Source organism: Hirundo rustica, chromosome 4 (genome assembly GCF_015227805.2).
Source record: "Hirundo rustica isolate bHirRus1 chromosome 4, bHirRus1.pri.v3, whole genome shotgun sequence".
NCBI lineage: Eukaryota > Metazoa > Chordata > Aves > Passeriformes > Hirundinidae > Hirundo > Hirundo rustica.
In genome coordinates this window covers 11,932,093-11,950,787 of record NC_053453.1, presented here as the reverse complement: position 1 = coordinate 11,950,787, position 18,695 = coordinate 11,932,093, and the positions used below count along the sequence as shown (strand labels likewise).

The 18,695-nt window shown below is 34.7% G+C and overlaps 2 protein-coding genes across 2 annotated transcripts in view; one reads left to right on the top strand and one right to left on the bottom strand.

Moving 5' to 3' along the window:
* The first annotated feature begins 3,401 nt into the window (after positions 1–3,401).
* CCDC146 (coiled-coil domain containing 146) overlaps positions 3,402–18,695 on the top strand; it is a 61,255-nt gene continuing 45,961 nt past the window's right edge. The window contains exon 1 of the mRNA XM_040061364.2: positions 3,402–3,551. Within this exon, the coding sequence (XP_039917298.1) occupies positions 3,402–3,551 (150 nt within the window). The remainder of the gene's footprint in view (positions 3,552–18,695) is intronic.
* On the bottom strand, positions 10,952–17,376 carry FGL2 (fibrinogen like 2). The gene is made up of 2 exons (XM_040061365.2): positions 16,688–17,376; positions 10,952–13,937 (listed from the first exon to the last, which is right to left on the bottom strand). Exons 1-2 carry the CDS (start codon positions 17,298–17,300, stop codon positions 13,231–13,233), a joined length of 1,320 nt encoding a protein of 439 aa, XP_039917299.1. The 5' UTR covers positions 17,301–17,376; the 3' UTR covers positions 10,952–13,230.

Sequence of the window (18,695 nt, the reverse complement as noted above, 5' to 3'; positions counted from 1 at the left end):
AGTTAAAACAGAAGGCCTTCTAATTTAACATTAGGGGAAAAACATAAAAAAATAAAATTTTGGGGGGTGGACATAGGATCACTGTGTGGTCGAATAAATCTATGATGCTCCTTTTATTATCTGTAGGTCTCATCCCTTCTCTTTGAAGAGAATGATGTAGAACTGAAAAAGGTTTGGAGAAATATGATAAGGACAGTGGAAGGCAGAGAAGGGCTTTCATGCCAGTGACAGCAGGTGGATTGTCTGCTTCAGCCTAGAAAAAGGATTGTCAAATGATGATTCAACACTAGGAATGAACCTAGTGGCATAGAAAAGTTGTGATTATTCAGTGACTCATCCAGTAAAAGAGCTAGGTGACATCAAGGAACCGTATTCAAAAGCAACAGTAACACTGGTTACTCATGTCATGCTGAGGTAAAATGAAAATCTCCATTCCCCCATATTTTACCAATACTGAAAGTTTTGTATGAGTTCAAGGAAAGAGGGGATGGGTTCAGGGAAGCATCACCACACCATGATTGGTGGATACTTCTGTCCCTTCCCAGGCATCCAGTTGTAGGCTGGAAGTGTGCAGAGATAGCTGATTGATCTTCATACATGGACTTGCATCTTTTTATGTTCAGAATAAAATTTTACTTTTTGCATCTGTCACTCTGAAAAGAATCAATGCAGCTAAATGTCATCTACCTGGATTCTGCACTGATTTGTGTACGAACACTGCTGTTTGCTAGAGAGAGACAGAAGTAAAGATGCTGAAATTAGTTTGGGGAATCTGAGTTCAGACTTTTATTATTATTGCTGCCCTGAAGCTGTTTCACAAGACAATTCTCAGCCTGATTTGACCCAGATTCCAAAACAGCCTTGTAATTCCTGTTCTCTGCAATTCTGTGTCTTGGATCAAGGCTGTGATATTATTCGCAGTTCTACAGTTTGAGAACATCTGTACTTGTTGAGCTATTCCATGAAGCTAGAAATCATGACAACTTCCATTCCTATTTCAATTAGACTATTTATTTACCAGATAATGCAAAGACACAAATTTTCCACTTTGCTTTTGAAGTTTATAGATCCAATTTTATATAAGCTGAATTATATATTTAGTAATGTAGTAGGTAATGGAAGAATGCTAAACTTATTTTAATGTCCCATAAACCTATGTATGTTTTGTTTATGTCTGTCCCCTCTTAAAACCACGTGGACACAAGGGCTTGTCACACTAGCTGAGGCTGTCTGATAGTTTGTCTCAGATTTCTACAGTTATGTTTTAACATAAAACTATAAAGTTTTCAGATTTAGAAAAGTTTTTTTTTTCTCTCCCTGCTCAGCAAACTGAAGCTTTGGTGAGGACTCTTTTGTATGGCTGTACTGGGAGGAGGTATATTTTTGACTGCTGTCAATTGTACGTTTCACATACAAGAATCGACAAATATGCCTACACCCAGGAAACTCACATTTTGGCATTGTTCTACTTAGAGTTTCTGCCACAGTGATTTTCTGTCTGTCTAAAATCTAAGTTAAGAGGAAGAAATAAAACAATGGTAGCCATAAACACGAAATGCATATGCTAAAATGCAGTTCTTTACAGATGAAAAATCAATTGCTATTTAGAAATATATATACATGTTTATGTACAGTAACTCAGAGTTTATTTCTTGGCCTCTATGATGTTTACAGTTATTTCACAATGTTTTGACTCCTCCAGGAGGGATCATGAAATTGCTTTTTTTTCCATAAGCAAATGCAGACACTTAAATCTCTCTAAAAGTCAAAATGTTCCTGAAGGAATTCCAAACAGTATTGAAGAAAGTCATAAACTTTCCAGTTTAACTTTCACTACCTTTATAGACAAGTGACTTTTCAAAAGGTGAATACAAACAACACAACATCTTTGTATCCATTTTCCCACCACAATTATAAAATGAAATTATTGTTTTCTTAACTGTCAGCTTTCTGGCTGTGGAATGCCAAATTGCAGTGTCTGTTTCATTGGAAAGATCTGGTGTACATTATTGAAATAGTCTCACAATTTCTTCTTAATTTTATTACAATTTTAATTTTGGTTGTCCTCAATTTATAGCAAGATGCTCTCTTTTAAAAAAGAGAAAGGTTTCCCATATATTATGTGAAAAGCTGAATGATGTCAAGACTGCCTAATTTGGAGAGGATTCAGCATCTTTGGCAGCTGATATGGCTTTTACAATGATGTGGTTCCATAGCAGAATAAAATGTCCTCTGCATAAAAGCTAATGTAGAAAGACCTTCTGGTGTCAGGTGAACATTTGCAAAAGTTGACAATCTTTCTCCCAAAGTTTTGCACTAAATGCTGTGACACTGCTCTGTCCATTCCTGTCATCTACAAACAACTTCAGTGATCTTGTGAAGGAATTCTTGAATTCCTCCATCTACACTGCATCTCCCCTTTGAATTGTGCTTTGCTCTGCAAATGCTGAATGCCTCCCCTCTCTCACCATGTCACGGTAAGATTTCTGTGTGCCTCAGAAGTCCCTCTTCCCCTCTCTCCCCTCTGTAAGATGCTTATTGCCTCCGTTAGATCATCCCATGTCTGTTATATCTTTCTCCTGAAATCTTTTTGTCACCTTTCATGCTTCATGCAAAAGGTTGGTATTTCAGAACTCTTTGGATATACAAAACTTTTAAGATGCTGTTATGCCAGAAGATGGGCCTAAAAGATATAAATTCGTGTTTGATGTAATGATGAGGACCAACCTGATGGACATTGCTGTTTTATCAGGGTACCAGGAGCATTGTATCCCCTTGTATTCCACCTTCCATTTCCCTCATCCACCTTAGCATTTTCACACACCTCAGAGAGTTCTAATGACTGAAGCTTGGGAACATAATTCTCAAGTGCTGGACCAAGATAGTAAACACAAAGTGAAATTATAGAAACTTTATGGCATTAAGTTCCATCTTTCTGAGATGTAAGTACTGAACGTCCTTGATCTAATTGTTTCTAATGCAAGTATCTTAGAGATTTCTATTCTGAAATGACAGATATAAATATGGGATTTTCTATAATATAAATATAGCAAAATTATGTTTTCCAACAACCCTGATTGTTCCAGCCTTCTTTAATTTCTCACTCTGTGCATTTATTAAAAGACTGTTATCTAACTGGAACAAGAGCTTTCTTCAGGATATTTTAAAAATACTCAGGAGGATGATAGAGTGATAGTGCAGTCTCTTGCATGAAGTCTTTTATGAAGTTATAACTGTAGACTTACCTAAATTGCTCACATTGTGACTTCTGTGGTTTGAACATGGGTCTGACATGTTGATGTAGTGGTTTTTGCACTACACATTTATCTTTCACAATCATATATATCCCTCGATCTGATTAACTGTATTGGTATTTTCATTATTTTCTAGAGCTTTAAACCATGAGTCAAGCTGATGAAGGGAGTCCCACTGACACAGAACTGGCAACTGAGAATGAGCCACCTACCTGCACGCTGACTCCCACAGCTCCTAGCCAGGAAGAGGGACCCACCGACGTAACAGCAAGTCCTGCATTTCAGTGTTTAGATGAGGTACCATGTGCCCCAGCTTTCTCTGTCTGTAACAGTGCAAAGTTACTATCCTGAGGTGTATCTTTTGCTGTTAATAATTGAAGGCTGTTACTATAGACTATCTATATAACATCCCAATTTATTTGGGTTTTTTTTAAGTGGTAAGAAAATTTTGTGAAACAATGTTATATTCTTGCTGGGGATACAGTGCTTGATAGATAATGATGTTATTTTTTTCAGTGATCATGGCCTTAAGGGGAATGAGAATACATAGGTCTTGGTTTTGGTCTTGTAGTATTCCATCTGTAGAGGTAATTGCATCATGATTTTTTAAAAGGCTACGTAGCTGCAGGTAAAGTCACAGGTAAGTGGCTCCTGAGGCACTATTAATTGATGATTGTGATAGAAGAAACCTTTCGGAGCTCACTTTCTTTTGCGATTTTTTTTGTGTTATGGAGTCTTTCATAATACTAGAAGTATTTTAAAATTTTATATATCAAATATATATTAAATAGAATCCTTAAAAATGTAAGGCCAGAAGAGTCATGAAGAGATAATCTTATCCAAAGTTGGCACTGAAATCTGCAGATATTTGTCTAATTTGTTCTTAAATCTTTAGTTGGTGGAGATAGCTCTTTGGGTATCTTTTCCCAGCATGTCATCATTGCCAGGGTTTTATAAAAAGTTTTCTCTATATTCCAGTTTAAGTTTCCTTTGTAGTGAATAATGCAGCTTTCTTCTTGCCTTTCCCCCATTAAAAAGGGAGACCAGCCAATTTCTGCCCTCTTTATAATAAAAAAGTACTCTCTCTTTTGGATTTGTTCATACTTTATGTTTTTCTTGAAGTTCTTACCAAAAGTTGCCTTACCTGGGACTCTTTCCATCTTGGATCTTTCAGATCACTTTGCTACCCTGGCTCTCACTCTCTGCCTACAATGTAAGGTCAGGAGAAAGGACAGGGCAAGAATTTGTAGTGAAGGGAAAAATAGGACTGGCCCTTTCCTATCCTGCTATTAGATCATACTGAACATAGTTTGAAGCTGCTGCCTTCAGTCCAGTGCCAGCGTATGGGGAGCCCACAGCTTCCAGTACTGTTGCAGCACAAACCCCCTTTATTCTCAGTCCAAGGCAGCAGCACAAGTGCCCCCATGCCCCTTCTAAACTGTATTCTGCATTTCTGCTTTGTTTTCCTTATTTTTAATTGTGGTGAAAAGTAATTTTTCTAGACTTATTCTAGAAAATTATTAGATTATTTGCCTGTTTTTTTTTCTCAGAAAAAAATCTTCCCAAATAGGTTATTCTGGATATCAAATTTAAAGCTAACTTGTTTAACACTGATAACATTGTAAACCATTAATGGCAAACACAGGGTAAACTTAGTATTTAGAGTTGTTCCCAGCTCAAGAAAAAGCATGCTGTGGAAAAACAAAGTAAGTAATTTGCATAATATTTCATAAATGAGGTCTTCTGGTCATTTTGTCAGTTTCTAGAAGAGAACAATGACTCATTTATTTTACCATCATTTTTAACAGTTTGCACTTGTCCTTTACTGGTGAGTTTGGCTTTTCATCACTTATTCACATTTATCCTTTTCCACTGACGCATTTGTTTTCTTTTGTTGAACCTTATACATAATTCAGGGATAAATTATGACTCTGGTCACCATAGAGGTTCTGGCATTGATGAAGGCTTCAGCTACTTGGAATAGCTTCCAGGATTTTTCCACAGAAGCAGAATGGTAGCATATTATCTCAGTTTCACTGAGTGGTCATTTATGCCTTCACAGCATGTACTTATCAGAAGGGTCATCTTTTGTTATCATGAGATTTCTATAAAAACAGATATACGCCTTCTTTCAATCAAGCCAGTCTTGTTTTTCTCATGTTAGTAGAAGATATTCAAACATACAGAGAGCAAGAAGTCCAATATGCACACTCTCTCGCTTTTGTCTTTAATAAAACATAATAACATTGTTTAGCTTTCTGGATTAAGTAGAAACATTAAAAACCTGACAGAGTTCAAACAAAAGCCACCCAATTCATCATGACTTCTTTTCAACATGTAGTTTTATTTATTACCAAGTTGACATCTCCAGTTCTGTTGGTTAGGGTACTGCCATACATTCACAAAATGAACTTTCAACTTCTTTTAGACGTTGTTGTGTCCTTGAAATAAAGATCTTTGCTCCAACACTTCTAATTGAATTTCTTGAATTATGAATCTTTCCTCATATATTGTTTTCTTGTAGTGTTAGAAATAAATCAATCTGCATCTATTAATGACTTTCATGGAAGACTATATTTTCTAGTACCTGTGTGATGAAAGAAATATATTACTTGAATAAATGCTACATTAAGATGCACTAAATTATGCTGGCTTTGATTTTAGTGCATTATAGGCCATGTATATGTAATCTGATTCTTAAAAGGCAGCAAAAAATGTATTGAGTTTTGTCATACAAGTACATTGTCTATATTTAAAGAGACAGTAATTTTATTAAATGGATATTTAGCAGTAGTTAGCTTCAACAAAATTTTCTAAAATTTTATTCCCCCTTTGCCTGAAAATTTATAATTTTTTTGCAACAGATGGTAGTATAATACATTTAACCTCTCCCTTTATCCTTATATCACCCCTGCTACAACAATGCTCTTACTGCTAAAGCAGCAGAAGACAAACTGAAACTGCCATTTGAATAGAAAAAGTAATAAAGCTTGACATGAAAGTAGATTAAATGCTAAAAAAGACAGGATTGTGCAGAATGAAAATTAAAAAAAGACGAGTTAAGAAATTGCCTCCTGCCCCTTCTCTTCATTTTTGTCCACATAATTTTTGTGCTTCACCATATTGCAAAGTAACATCTTTTCCCCTCTGGTCACTCAAGTTGTGTTTTACTTTCCTCCGCTGGATCCAGTTTTAAGGAAAACATAAATAAATAAAACATCATTTGTCATAATGATGTTGTTGATGTTTAGTTTGTAATCTATTACCATTTTCAAATCCTCTTCTGTTGCTTAAGTTTTGTTTTGTTGCCCAAATCACAATCCCAGACACAAAAAAAGACCCCTACTCTATACATCTTCCCAATCTGATAGTGGATTGAACAAAAAACTCCAAAGAGAAATTAAATGGTGGGTATATTCTCCCAATTTGAGGTGTTTTTATTCAAGGCAATGTCTCGTGCTTTTTCTTTCTCTTCCTTTTGTTGGTATGTTCTTAGGCTAGAAAGGTAGTTCAGTCAAATGTATAGATCCATTTTTGAAACTATACCAGAAAAATGATTCTGCAACATTTATCTTGCATGCCTTTCCAGTGGACACTCTGAGGCAGTTATTAGTTCTGCGGAATAGTGCACTTGTGAATGAAAAGTGCTTTGCTGTTTTCCAGATCCAGTGAGCAAGTACTTCGTTTGGATAATCCCTTCCTGCTAACAAACATCATCCATTTATTTGCTAAATCTAAACATGCAGAAGAATAAAGTCCTTTGGGAGATTTTCCTGACTGGTCTATTGCAAACTGTTACATTCTATATCCTATAAAATGGTCAGTGACCACTATCTAATACCAGCACCAAATATTTCATTTGTTCTGCTTTTTTTGATCAAAGTTGTCACTATCATGCTACATTTCTTCATCACTGATATCCAAGTGTCCTATTGCCATCAAGAAGCTGAAAGAACCTTTCATGAATATTTTTCATTACTATTTTGAAACTCAGAATCTTGCTGAGATTAGTGATTTTATACTCCTGACTACCAAAAGTGGTTGCTCTGTATAAAGATGCTAACCAAAATCTCAGTTCTAGTGAAAACATAGAACAAAATCTTCATGTTTACTAAAAAAACAACAGTATGACAAAAAATTCTCAAGCAAATTTTGTTTCTGATTATCTGATGCTGATTCATGTCTATCTGCTATCTGTAAGAGCTTTAATGTATGATGCATGTGTTTGAATGTTGTTTAGGGGGAGAAAGGTACTTCTCATTTTTCTCCTTTTTCTCATCTGTGCTGCAGGAAAGAAGAGGAAGTCACATAAAAGTTGGCTACAACTTTCAAATATAAATACTAACAATCAATATTTCATATAATTCTTCAGTGGCATAGTGACATCTAAAAATGCCATTCTAGAAATTAGTTGTTTGCAATTTCTTTTGGAAACAAACTGGTTTTTAATTCTCTCCTAACTTAGGGTAAATGGTGGGTGGAAACAACTTTTCTTTAAAAAGTTTATCCTAAAATGAAAAGTTTCCTAAAAAAGCTACCTTGGTTGACTATAAGCACCATTTTAATTTCTGTCCCTGTACACATTATTGTAATAGCATGCTTTCTGCTATTATAAAGTACGATCATCACTATACTTTTGCATGATAGCTACAGCAGTGCATAATTTGTTTTAGTACTCATCAAATATGGATGTGCTCTATCAAAAATATAAAAATCTTGACACAGCTTAGTATGTTAAAAGCAAACAACATTTTTAAACTTAAGCTGATCCTGGCACACTCCACACTACAAGCTTCAAAGGCTCCTGGTCCAAAAAAAAAGCATATAAATATGTTGGCACAGACAGCTAGGACAGATGTTGTCTCCACCTCCACACACAGCAATCTGACTGCTAATTAAATAAACCTTTTTTGGCTTTGTTGAAATGATCACATGGGAAGTCAGCTAGAGCTGATAATGTGTCTGTAAGCTAGAGTATGGTTTTTTGCAACAGCTTCCACCAAGTAAAAATAAATTTGTATTGCGAATGTTAAAGCAAATTGTTGTCGCAATAGGAAAGTTGATCATTCCTAAAAAAACTGTAGAGGAAATGGGTGAATGTACAGGTGCCTTCAAACAGCAGGAATGGGAACATGCTAATTCTATGGAGAGGTTCTTTTTACCACTGGCAGGTGACATTGTGAGGAAACAAGGCCAGGAAGTGGTTGGGTGTGTTTGAATTGTCACAAAGCAGATGGTATTTCTGTTCATTTCTGAAAAGCCTGTTTGAAAGTATTTGTGATGTCTTGTTTTTCTGTGCTGTCACAGTCAAGTGTACAGATTTCTTACCATGCAGTGGAACGAGAGCTCTCTAGTGTGAGACTGGGGGAAGGAATAACCTTTAACTGTAACAACATCTTCTTGCATTTTGGCCTTTTCTCAGCTGTTTCTGATACTCAGGAGACTTGAAAAGTATATTGCTCTATTGTTTTCCAAATCTATCTTCCTCTTCCTCTTTTCTCATCAAAAACATGTATTTGAGACAAGGCAAATTTCTACTAAAAATTGGGTCTACCTGGCCTTGTATGTCAGCACAACCATGTGATGAGGAAGCCAGAGCAATGTTAACCAATCATACCTTCAGTAAAAATATCAGTGATGGAGAATCATCTGTTACACACATGAAGTTACTTTAAATGTTGAAAAGGGAATTCCTGGTTTACTTATTGAAAGCACCTGTGTCCAAATACCCCTGAATAAACAGAGTCTTAAATATCTACATGAGAAAGAATTCTTTTGTTTGGATTTAGCATATGGAGGTTAAACTGCAGAGTGAAGTAGAGGCTTTTGTACTCTGTCTGAAGAAAGGCATGAGAATTTCTGTTTCTCAAAGTGCATCCTGCTTCTCCATAAAAATCATTCACTCCGTGTAATTGCTTAAAACTGTGTAAAGTCTACTATTATTTTGTACAGTGTAGTTTTAAATGATGGCATATTATTCCTGCTGAAATGTAATCTTAATTAAACTTCCAGTTTGTCTTGATTATGAACGTAATCAGGTAATTTGTTGGTTTTTTTTTTTTTTCCCCATTATTATTTTCCAAATGGATTACTCTTTTACTGAGATCAGAAAAAAACTGATTAATTAGGACTGAAAAAATAATATTGCTTTCATAATTTCCACATTCTCATGACTTGTGTGAGGATTGGATTTGACATACCATCTTAAAACATTCGTTTCTGTTTCGGTTACCATTGAGCATGACAGCCAAATTAACTTCTGGCAGAAGAGCTATAACTCCATAAAAGTTCAATTAAAGCAGTAAATGAAAGAGATCAATTTAGTATGTGAAATGTTTGCATTTGGTATGGCCTATAGATGGTATTGCTCAGCCATTTTTCTTTAAAACTTATGTCAACGTCTTCAGGCCTATGTGTACCATTTTATCTTTTTTTCCTGAAAGAAAAAGAACACAAAAAACCCCTAAAAATATATTAAATCTATTAAATCCTATTTCTTTGTAGGCCAGTATTTAATTATATTCTCTCTTATTTTCTTCTGTTTTTTTTTCCCTCTATGGAAATTCAAAGTTGCATCCTTCCTGCTTTGGTTTTTCCGTGACATGTAAATCATAAAATCTAGGTAAATTTGACACTTTTGTTGAATTTTGGTTTAATTTGTCAGCAGGGGTCTGGGTAGGGATTGGCAATTATCTTATTTTCCAAATAAACACATAAAAGTAAAGCTTTTTCCTCACCAATTTATCAAGTTATTACTGTTCTCAACTCACTCCAAGTTTGACTTCAGTCTTTCCCAACAAACACAATTAGGGAAACAGGTATTTGCATTTAAAAGACAAGGAAAAAGCACCAGTGCTTTCAAACCTTCTTTTCATTTTTTCTCTGGTTTGTTTGGGTTGTTGTGGTTTTTTTCTAGTTCGGGTTTGGATTTGTTTAAGCAATGCATAGAAAACCAAGACATTACAGTCTGCTTAGCTGATCACATTGAGTGAATGGGCTTTTTATTTTGGGAACAAGCCATAGGAATTTTGCTAGCAAACCCACTGTTTGTAGTTTTTTTCCACTAAAATTCACCATTTAAATATTAGCAGGACTAAAACCACAAGTGTTTTCATATGCTAATCAGTGTTACATAGATGTTTTCAATAAGTTGAAAGACGTGTTTTGAATTATTAGGCCTTAGGCAGAGATCAAGGGCTTTTTCTTTGTACAAAAAATTGTACTATTTAATTTGGGGTGGTATTTGTATTCACATGCTTTGATGACCCTTGTATGTGATCTGAAAGGTCAAAACATTGGTTTGCTTCTCCTCTTTCATGTTAAAGATAGAGGTTGTGTAAACTCTTCATTGGGCAATTACTTTTTCCTCTTCCAAAATATGAATAATTAAAAAAAAAAAAAATCTGAGATTTCAACCCTTGGTATTATCTGGCAGCTGAAGGGTCATAAAACAGATATCTAAGGAACTATCATTCCTGCAAATACTCTCTTGGCATGTCACATAGTCATTCTGTGTTGGTTATCTGTGTTTTCATACTGCTTCAATTTTTACAGAAAATCAATAAAATTATTCATGAGAATTTGTTATAGCCTTCATGTACATCTTCTATGACAGTAGTACAGCTTTAACAGTGAGACATTTTTATTTTATTACACCAGGAAAAACAAGTATTGTTTGCAACAAATACACTTTGTAAAACTAGTACACATTGACAGAGATTAATCTACAACAGTTCCAGGCAGGTAATAATCAGATCTCTGTAACAGCATTACACTTCTTTTTTTTTTTTTTTTTTTTTTTTAAAGACATGAGACAAAGCTTTTGCAGGTGATTTTAGTCCCATTTGCTTATTCTGATAAAATTTCTATGTTTTACAAAGTTTCCTTTAAACAAGATTTAAAAAGGACAGTTTCTCTTGTAACAACTTAGTAGTAAAAAGACATTTTCAAGTAGAAGCTTGTAGATACTGTAAGTCATACTTAGCTAGTTATCATAATTGATAGGAGCAAATTGTGCATTTCATGCAAGATAATTAATCATATGCAATTAGATATTTGCTCTTCTAACCAAAACTTCATCAGTTCCTTTTTTTTGTTTTATTTAGACAAATTTTTTATCCCAAAATAAATATTCTATAGCTTCAAAACATATTCTCAATCAAAGATGATACATCTTGCAATTAAAATTTTTCATTGCTCTTTAAAATTGAAATATAATAAACCAAATTACATTTGAATTATCCTTCAAAGTATTTACTTCTTTAAAATATATATTAATATTTTACAATTTAGCTATTGCCAGTGTTCTTCATTTACATAACTTATAACCATAACAGTTTTGTTTTAATCTTAAAAAAACAGTAGACATCATATTTATAAGGTATTAGGTTGGATGTATACTTGTGTTCTTTTTTTTATGTCTCTTTTAATAAAAAAAGTTATGCCAGCAATGACCACTTTAATTGATAGAGAAAGAGAGGCTTAGTGTAGTTTTTCTGCATCTCAGGATTGGTGTAAGCAAGATAGTAGAATAGTCTCTTGCTAAGATAAATTGCATCTCCACTCAATGTTGGTCATTGTCTTTAAAGAGATAGAGTCTAGATATGTGCAATCAAATTTGTGCTCACTGTCTACAATGTGAGATTTAATAACAGTATCTCTAATTTGAAATTTCTGCACTATTTGACAATTTGGAGTTTTTATTTGTTATATTTTAGAAAAAAATCTTCGATCATATATTCTCTTTTTTGCTCAGAATTGACAGTAGTTTTTGTGTTTCTGGGACTACAAAACATGTAGTCTAAAAATGGGGAGAACAGTCTTTTCTTACATTACAAAGCATTTATAATTTTCTTTTTTTTTAGTTTTAGAGTCTAATGATATCTAGATTTAGAAGTATTTAAATGAGAGCTTGAGGCTCTACAAGAGCACCTTGTAACATTTGACTTACCTAAAGGATTCAGGAGAAAGCAAACTGACACTGGAAACTCATTGTGTGTATTTAAAGGTATTAATGCAAAGAATATGGATTCTTATTGATATGTCTTCCTCCTACTTGTCTACCTGCCTAAATAAATGTGCAATATGCTACATAATGGCTCCCTTCTCCTGTAAATGAAAAATGGGACCTTGAGCTTGAATGGAGGAACTGAAAAGAGCAAGAATGTTGTTCAATACATGCCCTCTCCATGTGTAGATGTGACATGGCTTAGTATGGACTTGGCAGTTCAGTGTTAACACTTGGACTCAATGATCTTAAAGATATTTTCCAAACTAAATTATTTTATGATTTTATAATTATTTCCTCTGCTTTTATTAAATTTTTCCACCAACTTCTCTGAAAAATCTTTGATAAAGGGATGAAATTTTATGAATCTTAATTTTATGTTATCTTCAAGGCCTTTTTTTGTGTCTTTGGGTAAACCATGTGGCCCTCTGTTTTCTAGTTCTTTAAAATAATTTTTTCTTTCTTTTCCTAATTTATATTGATACTGCTGTGGTATACCTTTGAAGTTGTAAAGGATAGGTGATGGGAAAAGACTGTTTTAGAGAGACTAGGGTTTTTTTCCAAGTGTTGACAAATCTATATTAGTTACACCTCAGAACTATTTTCAGGTTAAAATGTAGGTATTCATTCAGACACAACTTGTAGAAGACAATATAAAAGTTTTAAATCATAAAATGTGGTATCACAATCAGTTAAAGCACCAAAAGCAATGTTTAGAATATTTACATAACAAAATAAAGACCTAACTGGTGTTAAGTTTTAGCAATAACTATTCATGTTATTTTAATGCTGCTTTTAATACATTATGTGGGTCAAACTGTCTCTAAAAATATTATGTGGAAGTACGTTGTTTTGTCTAGAACAGTCTTTTGCCAAATATAACTGAATACTTGGTTTCTGAGTATAATACTGAGTAAGTATGATTTTAAGTGCAATCCGATGCAACCTAGTTAAGAGAAACATGTGGAATTACTGCACGAAACTTTTGGGTCTGATCATTATCTTTACTGATTTAAAGGGTTGCCTATATCCAGTGGGAGTACCATCAGAAATACCATGCCATGTACCCCAGAAAATGCCATTGCGAACACCTTTGTATTGCTTGTGGTAGTACTTGCCATTGAGATTGGCTGACAAGCAGGCATCAAACCACCAGCCAGAGCTGTAGTACGCGCCACAGTTTCCCGAGGGATACCTGTCGTTGTCCTTGTCCGGGGTTGTGAAGAACTTTTGGTCATGGTTGTAGTGCCTGCTGTAGTGGAGGGCATCTCCTGCTGTGCCGCTGTAGCCGTGGACACTGAGACGGTACTTGAGGTACTCGTTGGCCACGTAGAAGTGGTCGTATTTTGCGTACTCTCTGATTCCATTGAAATCTTCAAGATCAATCCTCAGTTGCATTTCCTGGCTCCTTGTCAGGAGGTGAATTTTGTCATTGCCTAGCCAAAATTCCCTGCTGAGGTTTCCAAAGCCATGTTTGTAGTCATTCCAGGTTCTGTTGAAGTTAGTGCTGCCATCCTGACGCCGCTGCAGCACTGTCCAGCCACCTCCTTGTGTTTGCATGTCACAGTAAACTTCAAAGCTCTCGTTTCTGGGATCAGGGCTAATCCGGTAGATTCCATTACTCCTTCTTCCTGCTGTGTAATGGTCAGCACAGTCTCTCTGCATTATTTGTATGACTGGTGAAAGAAGAGTTAGTGTTAGAATAAGCATAATTTCAATTTAAAAATATTAAATAAAAAAAAATTACCAAGACCGATATGGCATACAGAACTTGAATTGGAGAGACTTTTACATTTGAAATAGTGTTGCAGCAATTTCAGCTGTAGTGCAAAATATCTTTTCCATCAGATTTACTTTATAACAGATGTCACCTAGGATCTCTGCATCAGATAGCTATCCAAAAAATCTATCTAAACTACATTTTTAATCAAAATGCCTAATATAAGGGCATTTTGATTATTTGCCTTCCTTTTTGTCCTTTTTTCTACTCTATCCTTTCATTATCTTGCGTAGATTCAACCTGATTTCTTCAGTCCGTATTTCTAATGCTTTGTGTTTACACACACTGCTTTTTGTATTTAAATGTATAGCTTCACAACCTGCCTACAATTTAAGGCCCCACCTGGCAGTATGTCAGAGAAAGAACTTTGTCCATGTGGGAATGATGTTAACCTAGCTGTTGTTAAGTACACATAATTTGATAGAGAACATAATACCATTAGAAATGCTTTGTGTTCATGTTGACTTTAGGAAGCAGGAAAAAAGTAATAAATTGGTCATATCTGTTGTAGTAATTGTGTGACTCCTAGCAAAATGAAGGTGATGGTGCTTTCCTGTGTATGTGGCATTGCTGGCTTTACAGAAAGGGAGAATGTTAACATCTACTGTTAACAGTACCTTTTTCCCACCATTGGGTGATGTGTTTTATTCAGAAGAAAAATACCCCCAGTTTTTTTCTTCAGAGTGAAAATACATTTTGATCCGCAATGGGATCTAGTAATGTCATTCTGTTCAACAGCATGGTATTAAAATTCCATATTCTTAAGTGATATGGAGAGCTCTCAGAAGTTCTCAGTTGAGTCAAAACCATCATGTTCATTCCTGCTGCAGATTTGAATGTATGGATGTGTTCATTTACAGGTTCTGTTGTCATTTTTCCTAGAAAATTTAGACAAACTACTTCTTGAAAGGGAGGAGTGATCTCAGGCTGCAGCAGAGAGTAAGATTCAGGACTTCTTGTTTTCCAGAAAACTGGACTTTTATGAAACCACAAAGTATAGGTGTCAAAGGCTTTAAAGCCAAATCTAAATCTGCAATAAATTCTCATTTATTTCCCTGAACTTAGTGTTAAATCCTTGGTGGACTAAATCTCAGAGCAGTTTTTTAACAGAGAATATACATTTTAGATTAAATGCTTCTATAATCTTATTTCAACTCCTATTTAAATGAAGTTTTACTATTACTTTCAGTGGATGCAGGAATAGTTCCATAAGAGGAAAAAGTTGTAGCTGTTTTCCTTGCTAGCTTTCATAATGAATATATTGCTGCTGCAAATACTTTTAGCATGTTGCTATAAAATACAAGATCATCTACATGATCATGTGCCCTGAAGACTACCCAGCATTTCAGTGAATGTGAGGAATATTGAAAATTAATTTAGTCTGTTATTTAGTCTGTTTTGAAGTACTGTACTTGAATGTGATTCATTGCCCATTATTAATATTTAAAAAAATTACTCATTCTTTTTGTGAATGTTTTGTATCTGAATGAAGATAATTGATTTGTAGTGATTTTATCTGATTTAAGTTGATTACTGATATAGTAGAAGCATTACCTTTAGTATTACAACTTGCTCTTTCCAAATAGCACTTTCAAGAATTTCAGGTGTACCTACACTGTACACTTACAGATCCTTCTATTTTCAATATGTGTAAACAGAAGAACAATTTTATTTTAATCTTGGCTGCTAAGCCAGGGACTTAAAGATTGTAATGCAGCCTGATCTTTCTCTGTTTTGTCTCTCAAGAGCTTTATCTTTTTATGTTTGATATCTAAGTGGTAGAATACACTGACAATCTAGGGAACATTTCTTGTTTTCAAGGATTCCTATATGTAATATAAAAACTTTATGACTTTTTGAAAACCCCTCAATCTTGCCTTAATACCAGTAAACATTAGAAAAAGAGCATTGGTTCTATTCTTTTATTAGGAGAATTAAATTATAAAAAAGAGAGTTTTTCAGTGATAACACCTGTTTTCTGTTTTATACTGCTTATATACTAAATTAATGTAAAGGTTTTAGTGTTGAAATTATGATACATGTTACCCAGTCTAGAAGTGCTGTTAATAAGCTTTTTTTAGCTGAGCCTTTCAGATGTTTGCTGTGATGATAAGAAAATTAGTTTATTATCCATCTGTTAAAAACTAAGGATTCTGCTAGATTCACTTGATGATTGATGATGTCTTGCACCCCTTTTCAAAATATCTGCAGTTTTGCAGCGAGAAAAAATAAAAAGGCAGTTTTCTAAGGCACACCTAGAAAAAAAATTACCCTTTCTCATCCAAGGAGAAAAATATGTGTAGGTCACTGATGTTTAATGTCTGTAATGAAGGGCATTAAAGTGTAAAATAAAGTTAATTTTTCATGTTTACTTATTAAATTGCAAAAAATTGTCCTTTGAAAATTAATGTTTTAAATCTCTTCAAGAAGTCCAATTTTAGGAAGGACTGAACACCTGCAGCTCTCAGTAACCCTCTAGTGGCTGCTGAAATGCTTTACAGGAGTATAAATAAACGCTAAAAGAGCAGATACTTGTGAAGTTAATAGAACAAATATTTGGGTAAAATATATTTTAAAGTGTTTACCTAATACTAGTGAAATGCACAGAAAGCTTATGCAGGCAATAAGAATTAACAGATTACATACCTGGTCTTGCTTGCATTGCTGGACAGTTAGAAGAACATTTATTATCCAGGTTATTTACAGCAGATGTCAAATTTGCAACTTTGCTGTCAACATAATGTTCCACAGTATTCATGTTTATAAGGCTCATCTTCTCTAAACGACCCTGCAGTGTCTGAATCTGGCTCTTTGCATTTTTTAAGCTGGTTGCCATTCTGTTAACTTTGCTTTGCAGTTCCTTTACTCTGTTATCTTGGCTTTCACTGTTTTCTGCAGTGTTAGGTAGCAGGAATTCATTACTTCTGTCTCTTTCTTGGTTGTCGTCTGCTTGCAGCTTACAATCTTGGCAGCATTTCTTCAGCTTGTTTACTGATTCTTTAAGAGTCTGTACTTCTTTGAGAGTCTTCTCAAGCAGTTTGAATTCTTTGGGTATCTGAATGGTCATTGGAGGCAAATTTATCTGATAAGGACAATCCTCTCCTTCATCACATTTCCGATTAGTTTTGAGCTTTATGGGACAAGTCTCAGTAAGTTTTGCTTCTTTAGCATTCTCTTCCTCTTCTAAAATAACTGCAAAAACATTTGTTAAAGCAAGGAGAGTTGCCTTCAGCAAGACTATGTAAATGAGGAGCTTCATCTTCACCGTGAATCTAGCGGTATGAGGAAGTATGCAGAAGTGGAACAACTTTATAAGGGCAGCTTGAAGCCTGTGAGTTATCAGACAGCCTACACTGTTCTCAGAAATGGGTGGGAGTGCTTGCATCACGGGTGATTAATAGCAGAGCAAAGTTAGGTAGTGCTTGCAAGAGTAGCACATTTCAGAGAGTATTTCTGACTCAGAGCTGGTGTATGTAAGCAAGATGATGAAATGCATGTGTGCTGGTAAATTATGCAGTTTGATTTAATTTCTTGTTGTACATGGATTTTCTTTTCTTTTTGAAAAAAAAGTAGATAGAGAAAGTGAAAAACAGCCCTTTTCCCAGTTTGAGGTTTATCACAGCAATAGCTTTACTGACAGTCCCCTTTTCCCTAATTTTTTTTAAACTTAATAGATATTTTCATATAAATTATTTAAAACCCAAAGCATGCTGAAGCCCATGTATAGTTTTGGTTGCAGACATTTTTTCAATATAGAATCACAAATTCAGGAGGATGAACAGCACTTTCTTCTTACTATTTCACCCAGCCCACCTTAAAATAAATATCTGGAATATTCATAATCTCTATGGCACATCACAGTTAAAATTCACTGTTATCTGATTTGGAGTACTTTTTATTGAGCCATTTTAAGTGAAGGGAAGTGAACTCTAAGATTGTTTCCCCTTTGATGCATGAGATCCTGCTTGTTAGACTAATTGTGGAGGAAACCCAAAGAAAATCCTGATGTTCTAATTAATGTCCCAAATTCTAAATTGAAAGTGAGGCAGAGACCTAAGGAAGGAACTCTCATCTATTTGAGGCATTACTCTTCTTTTTATTGTGCCTCATATCAACTTTCAGAGTTAATCATATACTTTACATGACTGATCACTCCAAATGAAATACTTCTCCAGGTGACAAGTGCCATTTTCATTCTACAACCACCTTTGCCATTCTCATGTGATACCTGTGCAGTTTTAATAATCTATGTAATTTTCCTTGTGCCTCAAAATAAGGCCACGTGGATGCATTCACAGCTGAGTCAATAGTCAAATAACTTGCAGGTGTAAAGGGTATTTAAACCAGTTCTTGTTTAATTAGTCCAATCTGAACCATTTCTTTCCCTAAACCCTATTTGAAATTACTCATAACACAGATTAAACATTAAGCAGACATTAGTCACACATATAACCCAGAAGTTTGTGATCTGTAATGTTACTAGCTTTTATGCACAGCACATGCTTATGTTGATAATACAGGGGGAGGCTTAGTAAAAAAAATCTATTTGTTTAACCCCTGCAAATATTCCTTCAGATTTCTGCATAGCACAAAAGTTTAGGCACTTTCTTGGGAGATGGGTTTTGAACTTTCTTGTGTTCTAAATGAACATCCA

What these genes read in the sequence shown, in the direction of transcription:
- FGL2 (XM_040061365.2), bottom strand. Translation starts at nt 17,300, where the DNA reads ATGAAGCTCCTCATTTACATAGTCTTGCTGAAGGCAACTCTCCTTGCT. An exon ending in AGCAATGCAAGCAAGACCAG is followed by an intron (nt 13,938 to 16,687) that starts GTATGTAATCTG and finishes TTCTTTCACCAG; the next exon opens with TCATACAAATAATGCAGAGA.